The sequence below is a fragment of the Erythrolamprus reginae genome, chromosome Z (assembly GCF_031021105.1).
Source record: "Erythrolamprus reginae isolate rEryReg1 chromosome Z, rEryReg1.hap1, whole genome shotgun sequence".
Classification (NCBI taxonomy): domain Eukaryota; kingdom Metazoa; phylum Chordata; class Lepidosauria; order Squamata; family Dipsadidae; genus Erythrolamprus; species Erythrolamprus reginae.
This window is the reverse complement of record NC_091963.1, coordinates 102,730,190-102,742,535: the sequence shown is the minus strand read 5'-3', so window position 1 is coordinate 102,742,535 and position 12,346 is coordinate 102,730,190. Positions and strand designations below refer to the sequence as shown.

Genomic DNA, 12,346 nt, shown 5'->3' with positions numbered 1-12,346 from the left:
CTGCCACACCTACCAAGCCACACCATACTAACAAGCCACCCCCGCCAGAACCAGTAGTAAAAAATATTGGATTTCACCACTTGGTAGGACTAATATCAAACATAACACAAAAGAAGATAATGTGTCCAACTTTAGAAATAAATTAAACTTTTTATGTTCAAGTATTTCCATTAACCATGTACAGTCGTTCTTTCAATTTTGTGAAACACAATGTATATCAACAATATTGATGACCAAATTTTTCTACATCCTGGAGCAACACAGCATAAATAAATGATTGAGTTTTTAAAAACCATTTTTAAAACCCTTATTATTATTATTTTTCTTCCTGCTTCTGCTATTTGCACATATAATCAGATGCACAGCTGCAGGGAAGGTAACTGGATTAAGGGCAAGCCCAAATAATTTTGTCAAGTGAGGTAAAAGTCAGGATGCTTTTCAACACCATCTCACATATAGAAATAAACTGGCAACTGGCTAGCAACCTCCACAGTATCAAAAGGCAATGTGTTAGGAGGTAGAGCAGGCTGTACAGCATGAACAACTCTGTCTTCATACACCTGGCCGTTATTCACAGCCCCCAGCATCTATTGCCTGAAGTGGCCACTTAGCTATATGTAAGGGCAGAGTCGGCCCAACAGGGCTTCCCTCAGTCCCTGAGATCTTCTGACCTTAGCTCTGGAGGAGCTTATGTTTTCCATGTTTTCAATACTACTGACGCAGTTATTTGGGACTTTGTTGCATGCCAGGCGGATGTAATCCCAGAAGCCTCGTTGTCCGTCAGAGCTAAACCAACTGGCAGGACCTAGGAGGAAGCAGGGAGGGAAGGAGGGGAAAGACTTGTAGTGTAGTGCAGACAATACTGGTCAATAATGAATGGCTGTCTATTAGCTGATACTTGCTAAGGAGTCTAATCTTACATCTATAAAAGACGCATATTAACATATCTATGTACAGTGATACCTTGTCTTACAAACCCCTCGTCATACAAACTTTTTGAGATACAAACCCGGGGTTTAAGATTTTTTTGCCTCTTCTTCCAAACTATTTTCACCTTACAAACACAAGCCGCCGCCACTGGGATGCCCCACCTCTGGACTTCTGTTGCCAGCGAAGCGCCCGTTTTTGCGCTGCTGGGATTTCCCTGAGGCTCCCCTCCATGGGAAACACCACCTCCAGACTTCCGTGTTTTTGTGATGCTGCAGGGGAATCCCAGCAGTGCAAAAATGGGCGCTTCACTGGCAACAGAAGTTCAGAGGTGGGGTTTCCCAGTGAGGGGAGCCTCAGTGAAATCGCAGCATCACAAAAACACGGAAGTCCGGAGGTGAGGTTTCGAGGACTTCCGTGTTTTTGCGATGCTGCAATTTTGCTGAGATTCCCCTCGCTGGGAAATCCCACCTCCGGATTTCCATTGCCAGCAAAGCGCCCGTTTTTGCGCTGCTGGGATTCCCCTGCTGGGATTCCCCTGCAGCATCACAAAAACACAGAAGTCTGGAGGTGGGGTTTCCCATGGAGGGGAGCCTCAGGGAAATCCCAGCAGCGCAAAAATGGGCACTTCAGCTGGCAAAAGGAGTGAGTTTTGGGCTTGCACGCATTAATCGCTTTTCCATTGATTCCTATGGGAAATATTGTTTCGTCTTACAAACTTTTCACCTTACAAACCTCGTCCTGGAACCAATTAAGTTCGTAAGATGAGGTATCACTGAATATACATTGCTTCTTCATTTATTTATTAGATTTGTATGCCGGCCCTCTCTGAGGACTCGGGATGGTTCCCAGCATATAATATAAAACAGTAAATACAAAGACAAATCTAATTAAATAAAACTACATAACCTAAAATCCCGATATATTAAAAATCAAGCAAACAGATTCAAATCACAGTCCTACATCACATATATTGGTCAGGGGGCTAAGACCTAATTGCCTCAAGCCTGGAGACATAAGTGAGTCTTAAGTCTCTTGCAAAATATGAGGAGGGTGGGGGCAGTGCAAATTTCTGGGGGGAGCTGATTCCAGAAGGCCAGAGCCCCCACAGAGAAGGCTCTTTCTCTTGGCCCCACCAAATGACATTGTCTAGTTGACGGGACCTGAAGAAGGCCAACTCTGTGGGACCTAACCGGTTGCTGAGATTCATATGGCAGGTCCAACAAGTAATCTGGCCCAATGCCATGTAGGGCTTTATAGATTATTGCCAACACTTTGAATTGTGTCTGGAAACCAATGCAGTCTGCGGAGTGTTGAAGAAACATGGGCATGTCTGGGGAAGCCCATGACCACTCGTGCAGCTGCATTTTGCATGATTTGAAGTTTCCGAACACTCTTCAAAAGTAGCCCCATGTAAAGAGTATTGCAGTGGTTGAGCCTTGTGGTGATAACGGCATGAGTGACTGTGAGTAGAGACTCGCTGTCCAGATAGGACCGCAACTGGTACACTAGGCGAACCTGGGTGAATGCCCCCCTCACTACAGCTGAAAGATGATGGTCCAAAGTAAGCTGTGGATCGAGGAGAATGCCCAAGTTGCGGACCCTCTCTGAATGGGTCAGAAGTTTCCCCCCTCAGAGTAATTGATGGACAGATGAAAGAGTCCTCAGGAGGCAGAACCCATAGCCACTCCATCTTGTCAGGGTTGAGTCTGAGCCTTTTAACACCCTAAGAGCCTCCAGATGCCGGCACATCACTTCCACTGCTTCACTGAGTGGACACAGGGTGGAGATGTATAGCTGAATATCATCAGCATACTGATGGTAACTCACCCTGTGCCCCAGATGATCTCACCCAGTGGTTTCATGTAGATATTAAATAGCAGTGGGGAGAGGACCTACCCTTGAGGAATCCCACAATAGAGGGACCTAGGAGTCAAGCTCTGACCCCCTGCTAACACTGACTGCAACCAACCAAAACGGTGCCTCTCACTCCCAACCCTTTCAGCCGGTGCCGACGAATACCATATTTGATGGTATCGAAAGCCACTGAGAGGTCAAGAAGCACCAGGATAGAGGATAAACCCCTATCCTGGGCCTACCAGAGATCATCCATCAGTGTGACCAAAGCAGTTTCTGTGCAGTAGCCAGGCCTGAATCCTGATTGTTGAGGGCATAGATAATCAGCTTCATCCAAGGACCATTGGACACCACCTTTTTGACAACCTTCCCCATAAAGAGGAGGTTGGAGACCGGACAATAGTCAGGGGCCCCTGCTGCTGCCGTATTCCAGGCTGCAGCAAGGGACTCTGCTGAATGGTGAGCAAATCTGGAAAACCCCCAAGCGCTCTCTGAAAGCTCTCTGAGTCCATCAGGTGCCTGGAGTGGAACCACCTAGTCGGCCCTGCCTCCCTGCGGGGAAGGAGTGGAGCCTTAAAATCAAGCCATAGCAGAAAATGATCTGACCAATGCAAAGGCAAGATATCTAAACCCCTTAATCTCAGATCATTGCTCAACTGCTCTGAGAAGAATACCATGTCTGGAGTGTGCCCCCCTCACGAGTCGGACTCTGAACTACTTGGGTCAAGTCCATGGCTGCCATGGTGGCCATGAATTCCTGCCCCAACCCAGAGTATTCGCTGAGTGACGGCAGATTAAAGTCCCCCAAGACAATAACCTTGGGGAACTCCACTGCCAACTCGGCTACCTCCTCGAGCAGCATAGTCAGAGCTATTGACATGCAGCTGGGAGGCAGGTGCATGAGCAACAAGCCCACCTGAACCCCTAGATCCAATTTCACAACCCGCAATCTCAAGAGCAGCAAGCCTGCGTAGGCTGAAGGTCTTCTTGGCTATAATGGCCACTCCTCCTCCCCTTCCCTGGGGTCGTGGCTGGCACCATACCTGAAACCCATCTGGGCACATTTCAGAGAGAGGAACTCCTCCCTCTGGGCCCAGCCAGGTCTCAGTCACACATGCCAGGTCGGCCTCCTCATCCAGGAGTAAATCCTGGATGAGAGGCACTTTATTTACAACAGACCTCAGTGTATTAAAACTTTTTAGATCTAGTCAAATCAATGACCAATATTAACTAAGTATCTTTATCGAAGTTCACAAAAAAAAGGTCTCTCTCTCTCTCTAATTGTAGATCTCAGGGTGTATTGAAATATAGCTATCGGCTACAACAGGAGTCACAAAACAATTCCATTGCTTGCTAAACAAATACAGCAGATATATGGTATCATAAAAAATTGGGGTGAATGGAGTGGAATTCTGTATGAATGTCATAACCAGATGTACTTAATTCTAATTATATATCAGATATTATTTAGAAGGAGGGTTTTGAAATTGCATCAGAAAACACGGTCAGTCCCACATCCATTATTATACCGGATACTGCCTGTCATATCTTGGAAGATCCAGGGAAGAGAAAAAGGACAAGGCAGGTGCTAACTTTCACCCAGACATATCCTTTTCTCACTTTTCCTGGACTCCCACCATCAACTGCCTTTTGCAAAAAGAAGTCTACAGAACAGTTTTAGTTCTTTAAAAATAAATAAAAATATTTGTTTTTATTTGCATGTAAGTATGTATATCCTGCCTTTATTTTGAACAATTCAGGACAAAGTATATACAGTTACCCAATCAGCTTTCATGCCTGCAGGGATACAAAATTTTACCCTTTCATTTTCTAGTTCAGCATCTTATTCAAAGATTTGTGTCCTGGGAAGACAACACAAATAGCCTGTTTGTTTGGGCTCTAAAATACTTGTTGAAGTTCTAAAATTTCCTGGTTGCTCCTAATGGTAATCAATATGTATGTATGTATGTATGTATGTATGTATGTATGTATGTATGTATGTATGTATCAAATGTTTTTAGCTGAATTTTTAAAATTAAGGGAGACTAGGATGGTACCATTTTGGCCTTGTTCTGGCCTCATCAGCTAGCTACACCCTTCCTTACTGGGATTCGATCTGGCAGCCTCTGCCTTGTAAGGCAGAGAATTAGCAGTTGAGCCACCAGACCTTGATCCCTCCAGCTCTATATATATGTGTGTGTCCAGTCTTGGGCATATGTGACACAGAGCTATGAATTGATTTAATCGTTGGTTTGATTCAGAAGGGTTTAAATATATATATATTTAAACCCTTCCTTTCATCCATCCATCCGATTCAATGTTTATTTCTTGACAATGATCATCTCTTAACATAATTTCTTTAGTCTTTAAAAAAGCAATAATTCTGATTTCTTCTACAAATTGGATTGATAAGAGTGACCCTGAAGCAAACAGATTTAGCTGCTTACCAATCAGAAGGGTAAAATATATATATTACACTGGGAGATATCCCCCGTTTCTACTGTATGCTGGGTTATAATGAGGAATATGAAGATCAACCACTGTTTTATCAAACCATTATATATTAAAGGTATTTAAATTCAGTCTTGGACATTTCAGTTTGGATATATTGACATCAGAATGGAAATTAAAATTTCCGTTCTATGATTCTATTCTATACGATGTTTATTTTTCTTTTTGTATCCAATCTTACATTGGATACATAAGGAATCTAAAAGGGGATTCCTCTATTATACCTCAACAATTTGCAGCCGTCAGTCATGCATAGCCTAAGCAGCCATGCGTGAGCTTGGCAGTTTTTGCTTAGCTCCACATATAAAATTTGTAAGTGATGCAGATTATCACCATCACCACCATCCTCTTCATCCACAAGATGAAGGTTTATTAGACCTACCATGGTCCCCTTTGAAACGATGGCTGAGTATATGCTCTAAAATTGCAGCAAAGTTGACGAACTCTTCAGAGGAGTCATCAATGGGTTCTATCGTATATTTTTCCAATAAAGTCTTCACAGAGAATCTACAATTGAATGAAAAAAAGAAAAACAGAATTTAAACAGAAATTCTTTTTAAACAGAATCAAAAGGAAAAAAGGAAGCCAAATCACCAGATACAGCTTTTCTAATTCTTTGTAAAATAGGAGCATGACAAAGTTCTTCCTTTTCCACAATGGACTGAACCTTTGCTCATAAAGTAACAGCAGAAAGCATGGGCTCACCCTCAGCGAGGTAGCTTCCGACACGCACTATAGCCTGTTGCTCCCATGTTCTTTGCTCAGCAAATACATTTTTTGCCTTCCTTGCAAAACCTGGTACTGTAAATGAGCATCAGCCATGTCTTCTACCATCAGAATTCTGTGATGAAATGTAGGCTTTGCATTAAAAAAATATATCTACCTTCATCACTGATCATAAAAAATCCTGCTATTTAGCAAATGGGGAGCTTGGGACTTCTTATTGAGGATCCTGGGAATAAAAGTACAGTATTCAAATTAGTAAAAAAGATAACTTGACCCATATAAGCACATGAGGTGTCAGGAATAAAGATCCATGGGCCAATAGAATTCATCCCTTCTCAAACTGGAATAATTTATCCTTAACAGATGACCAAGCTAAGCTTTCTTATATTTATCTGCTTCTTGGTTTCTCCTCCTGTAAAATGAGGGCAATTTGGATTAACGCAACTTTTACACATCCTTATTTGGAACAAACATAGCAATGATCATTCAAATGTCTACTGTGAGCTGCCCTGAGTCCCAGGCGAAGGGCGGTATAAAAATCTAATTAAACAAACAAACAAACAAACAAACATGTTCTGATATACATTTTTCATTACTAAGTTTCTTGCAAACATATTATGTTTCAATAATGTGGTTATTAAGCAAGCAAGTGAACAAACGCATGACAGATTTTTATTCTAAGCAGCTTTGGGGAAATTATCGAACAGATTATACCCACTAATGACTTTAAGCAGCAGTGCATTAAGAAATACTTAAAACTTTCTGGCATAAACCTGATGAGACTTATAGCCGTATCTCTAACCAGATTTACACAAAAATAAGTATATTAATACTCCTTATGTGCTCTGATGCAAACTAATATTGGGTGATTGATATCATATACAAATTAAATTGTAAATAGCTTCTGAGAGTAGCTGTTGCATTTCTGTATGATTCACTTCTCTGGTCATAATTCCTTCTGAGTTTTGCTAGATGCTGGGTAAGAATGTAGTATCCGTGATTGAATTGGTCCCTCTTTACAAAATTACGGTATTCATTCTCAGAAGAGGCTGCCAATAGCATCTCTGCATGAATCACTGCTCCAGGCTAGTTTTCCACTAATTAGAAAACTTTTCCATATCATTGAATGATAGTAATTAGGATTCTGTTAGATCATTTTTACTTCTCCATAAGTTGAAAGTAAGCTCTTTTAAATGCAAAGTGAAGTGTTTGTACAAATAGCTCACATAAATAATTCCTCAGCTTTCATGAGCCTGAGAAACATAGATATTATTCAGTGTTTCACAGTTCTACATTTTACAATTTCTATTGTTATAATTAAAGTATATTGTATTTTGCTGTATTTTGCTTCTGTTTGCATCTCAAATTACATATATTATACAGCATTAAATGTATTATGTAATTAATTAAACATTATAGTCTGTAAGCAAATCTTGCAGCTACTTAACCAGATATTCAAGTATGAATTAGAAAATCAAACTTAGGTTGTAGATTATTCATCAAAAGTTCACACAAAATAATGTGAATGTCAGAAAAATCCCGATCTCTGTAAAACAAAGATGAACTCATAATGCTATAATGTATTTTGCCATTAAATATACATTTGAAATTTGCCAGTTCTAATGTAATAAAGGCTAATATCAATTGATAATCCCAAGTATTTTGGACAGCTGAACATTCATCTTGATTCTCAAACTACAATTATTCCTTGGATTCAGTTTGGCTGCTAACTTGATCTCCTAATTGGCTAAAATCTAATACATATGCATTTTAGTTCAGGACAGCTTGAAAGGAGCAAATATGTATAATAATTTGCCTGAAAAATCCATTGGAGTTGGCAGTTAATAAGAATCAATCAATCAAAACTCTTCATTCAATCTTCATTTAAAAAAATAAATAAAACAATATAAATGATTACTTGATCTACTGATGGTTAGCTTCCTGTAATACACTTGGCATTAAATCCATTCTGAATGTCCCTTGCCATTTGCTTTTCTGCCTGTTTTGCATAGCCTTTGCAACTTAATCATTTTGTATTTTTGTATTGGCTTTTCATGATCTCCTACCTGGTATGTGGCTTCAATCTCTGCAAAACTATTTGTGAAAATTCCATAAAAACATGAAATTGAAGCTAATTGAAAATAGGAATTAAGTGATTCAAGAAAAGCAACAGAGCTGTTTAAACCTTTAAAATGAACTGCTTTGCATTATATGGAAGCACGTGTGAAACATCATTTTTTTATTATTATTATTAAAGAAGCTGCATCTTTTCCCAGGCTGATGGGAAATGATTTGCACAGTCCAGACAGCAATGAGTATTTGTATCCATCTCTACACCTCTACATTCTGTGAATTACTTGAAGATTAAAAATAATAACATCAAAATTATCTGACAAAATTCTCTTTAAAAGTCAATGTTCTCATTTTTCAGATAGCAGCTAGTTAGATGTTCTTAGAGAAATAGTGATAGTGATATCTGTCTACTCCTAAGCACCCAGAATATATACTATTACCATATTCAAGTAGGTGAAGGATAATACTGTAATTATCTTCAATGGTTAGGCTGAATTTGCTCAGACAGTATGTTTCAAAATGTTGCTGAATGTTATCACTTGAGTATTTATCAAGTTTCTTAACATATACACCTATTTTTAAAAGTAAAATGAAGAGAAGGATGAACAGTGTTAATCAGTATAATAATTTCTCAATCCTTAATGCAGCATTCAAAATGTAGCCCAGTGAAAAATGAAGCAACTGCCTTTTCACAAATTGACTCCCAAAGGCAGTGTTCCCTCTAAATTTTTTTGGGGGTGGGCGGAAAAGTATAGTGTCTGAGGGGCAGTCCCTTTGGGACTGGGCGGCACAGAAATAATAAACAAACAAACAAACAAACAAACAAATAAAAAACCCACCCTGTTTTGCCTCAGAGAATTTCAAAATAAAATACTGTACTGTGTGTCTATAACAGTGAGCTCATAATAGGGCAACTCTATCAATATCAAAATGCCACTTAAATAGTTGAGCTAGTTTCAAACTAGATTTTGATTTTCTTTCTCTCTTCCTTACTCCCATTCTTTTTCTTTCTCTTTTCCTTCCTCTCTTTTTTCTATCTGTTTCTCTCTCTTCCTCTCTTCCTCTCTCTCTCCTTCCCTCTCACTCTTTCCCTCTCGGCTTCTGGGCAGGTTTGGAAAACTCTGAGTTGATGATGATTTTTAAGTGAGCGATTGCTCACTGCTCAGCTTAGAGGGAACTATGCCCAAAGGTAAGGAAAAAATAATTAGCACATGTTCGAGATTCTCCACAAAGCCTCCCCCCTCCCCAAAGTATACTTTGTATGTCAATATTTTTTCTGTGATATTTGTGTTATCAAGTATGTCTGTCGTATGCACATATATATAAAGAGAGTTATACATAAGATTAACCTTAGGTATAACTAGCTAGAAGATGGTTTTATTTGAGTTCAATGGGATTATGGCCAATTTAAATATTTGCTGATAATGTTTGGATCTTATCACTCAAGATTACCTACTGTTTACATTCTAATTTATGTAAGCACTATATAAATTAAGAAAAAGAGAATAGCAGAAGAAGCTTGTCTACAGAAATGTTTCTTGTAGATTTCCCACCCCTCCTTTAGTCGAAACCATTAATACTTGTATTTAAAAACAGTGTGAATAATATTGATTTACATCTATCAACCAGAGTTTATTTCCTCCTCCTAAGTTTAAAAGTCCTGATTATTGATATTTGCTTGTCTTGGAAAGATAGGTTATGATTTATATTTTAATCAAGAATTGTGCTGGCTGGAAATATTGGAAAGATAATATACTAGAAAAAGCTGTTCTCATCATTTTAGCTCCCCATTCACTGTCTTCTCTCTCCTTGGCACCCAACTTTCCAAAAACAAAAGAATAACTATGATTTTAAAAACCATTCAATCCTAAAAATAAATCTCTTAAGGTTAAGAATTCATCTTCCTTAACTTCATTGGGAAAAACAAAAAGTACAGAATCTCATGGCCATTTTATTGAATAAAAGGTAGCAGGTGTCAGGCCATCCAATTCTGATCAGGAAGGAAGAGGCATGAAACTTTGTTTGGCTCCAAGCTAGGGTTGTCTACATTTATTCGCCTTTCTGAGCAGTTGACTTTGACAGACAAGCAGAGGTCACCTAATCTCTGGTGTCAGATATATGAGTTCATCCTAATAGAAGAGGCTCATTGTCTCTTTTGCTTTTATTTGCCAAACTTTTTTTTCTATTGTTATTTTAAACAATTTCACTTCAATAAAACCATAAATCTTCCAACAAAAGCTGCACCATCTTCTCCATGCTTTAACAATGCTATTTTGATATAGGTTGAGGAAACTACAAACTAAAGGTAGTCCTTCTACTTTTTCCTCAATGCCTTTGTTGGAAAATGGAGATTGTTGCCATAGCAGCTGCCCATTGGTCCTCCTTTTCTCCTGCTGTCCCTTCTACAGTTCTACAGTGATGTCACTTCCCAGAGCTCATATCTCCCTAAATGGATGTCTATAGCATTCTTCTGTCAACATTGTTTCCAAGAGAGTATCTTCCTTTCCTTGTGAAAAAGAAAGGGAAGGAATGAAAGGGATTCTAATATTGAAAGGGCTCCCTGAGACTTTCTGTTTCCTGTTTTTTGCTCCTTCTTGGAATTCAAATTATGATATTCTCAAGTATAAAGGGCAGCAATTCACTATAACAACTAAGAATTACAGATAGCCTTTTCTCTTGCCTCCCAGAATTTTCCAACTTGCACTGGAGCTACAATTCCAGCTGCCCATCTGAAACCATATCAGCTAACTGATCAGGTTGTGAATGAAATAAGGGTCTCAAGGCTGAAAATAGCTAACATTAGGGTAAGATCAATATAATGTATGATATATTCCTTAAGTGTACTGGCCATGTGAGAAAACCTCCTAGGTTGTTACAAGTGTATTGATTTAATTAAGGATACATTTCTGGAAATCACAATTACTTTGGGCTTGAAATCCATAAATTGATATGCTGGAAACTTGATTCTGCAAGATGTGCTGGATTGGAACCTCACATCATTCCCAATTAGCATGTTCATTGATTACGCTGGGTGGAGTGATGAACAGTGTGGCCCATCTTCTGCCTTGGGACTCTACACCACCATTGTTATTTGTCCCACCTTTTTTTTTAACTCAATTTGCTCTCTGCCCAACTTATTTTGCTTTCTTAGATGTCTTGAATTCCAATCTTCCTGATTGTCTTTTCCACCACTCAATATAGTATTTTCGCCTTTTAACTTTTTTTTTACCTCTACCCCCATAGCACTGAATATTCATACTACCTGTGTGAAATGTATGTGAAATGTTGTGTAAGTTTAGCCATTTCCAGACTGTTTCTTTAAAAGGGTATGCTTAAACATAAGATTAAAATATTGATAAATGGCACCTTTCATTTTCAACTTGCCCACTAATCTTACCTTCCTCTCACCTTTATCTTAGGGAAGATGCCTAAGAGTGAGCACTCTTTTATTCAAGTCTGCTCCCACCCCCCTCCCCTACCCCCACAATGAAAGAGTCTCTTACCTGCAGACTGTAATCAGATTTTTCCTTTCTACTGAGATGTTCCGGGAAGAGGTTTTCTTGGAGGACAACCCCAGCGCCATAGTGGACCGGATACAATGTGATTCCATCCAGGGGAAAGATGCTCTCAATAGCCCTGATGGTGTCACTGCTACCTCTCCCTCCTCCTCTTCCTCCTCCTCCCCACCCCCTCCCCTCCCCCTTCCTCTTCTCCCTATTTTCCCCCAGAAAACAAGGCGTTGGGTCAACCTCCCCCAAGAGCGGATGGCTCTGAAATATCGCCCTCCTCTCTCTCTTCCCCAAATTAGCTCCAGCCCCCTTCTTGGAAGGTTCGGGGGCGAAAAGAGCAGCGAAAGCCGGACGAATGGCGACAGGGGAGGGAAGGTCGGGAGGAGCTCTCCTTGGTGCTGATGGAAAGCGGGGTCCTCCTCCGCCTCCTCCTCCTCCACAGAGGAAACCAGCCCCTTCGCCAATGACGTGATGCCCGAGGATGGGAACAGTCGGCGCCGGCGGAGAAGCCAGGGACGGGAAGGAGGAGAGGCGGCGCCTCCCTTGTCCGTGCTTTCCAGCATTTCGTGCAGACATTTCATCCGTGCGCAGAGCTCTACCGCCATACGCCTCCTGCACTTAGCTTGGGGACTGTGCTGGCTGGGTTTGTTTGCTGTTTCCACTGCAAACAATCTCAATTTTATAAGGATTAAAATCAACATAAACTGAGATATTTCTCACTTGACGTTGTTAAACCAAAGAAT

General features: G+C 40.2%; 1 protein-coding gene across 1 annotated transcript in view; it reads right to left on the bottom strand.

Moving 5' to 3' along the window:
* RUNDC3A (RUN domain containing 3A) overlaps window positions 1-11,704 on the bottom strand; it is a 28,313-nt gene extending 16,609 nt beyond the window's left edge. Inside the window, exons 1-3 of the mRNA XM_070766819.1 lie at window positions 11,598-11,704; window positions 5,687-5,802; window positions 672-820 (exon numbers count right to left, since the gene is read on the bottom strand). Of these exons, the coding sequence (XP_070622920.1) occupies window positions 672-820; window positions 5,687-5,802; window positions 11,598-11,704 (372 nt within the window). The remainder of the gene's footprint in view (window positions 1-671; window positions 821-5,686; window positions 5,803-11,597) is intronic.
* Window positions 11,705-12,346: the final 642 nt, after the last annotated feature.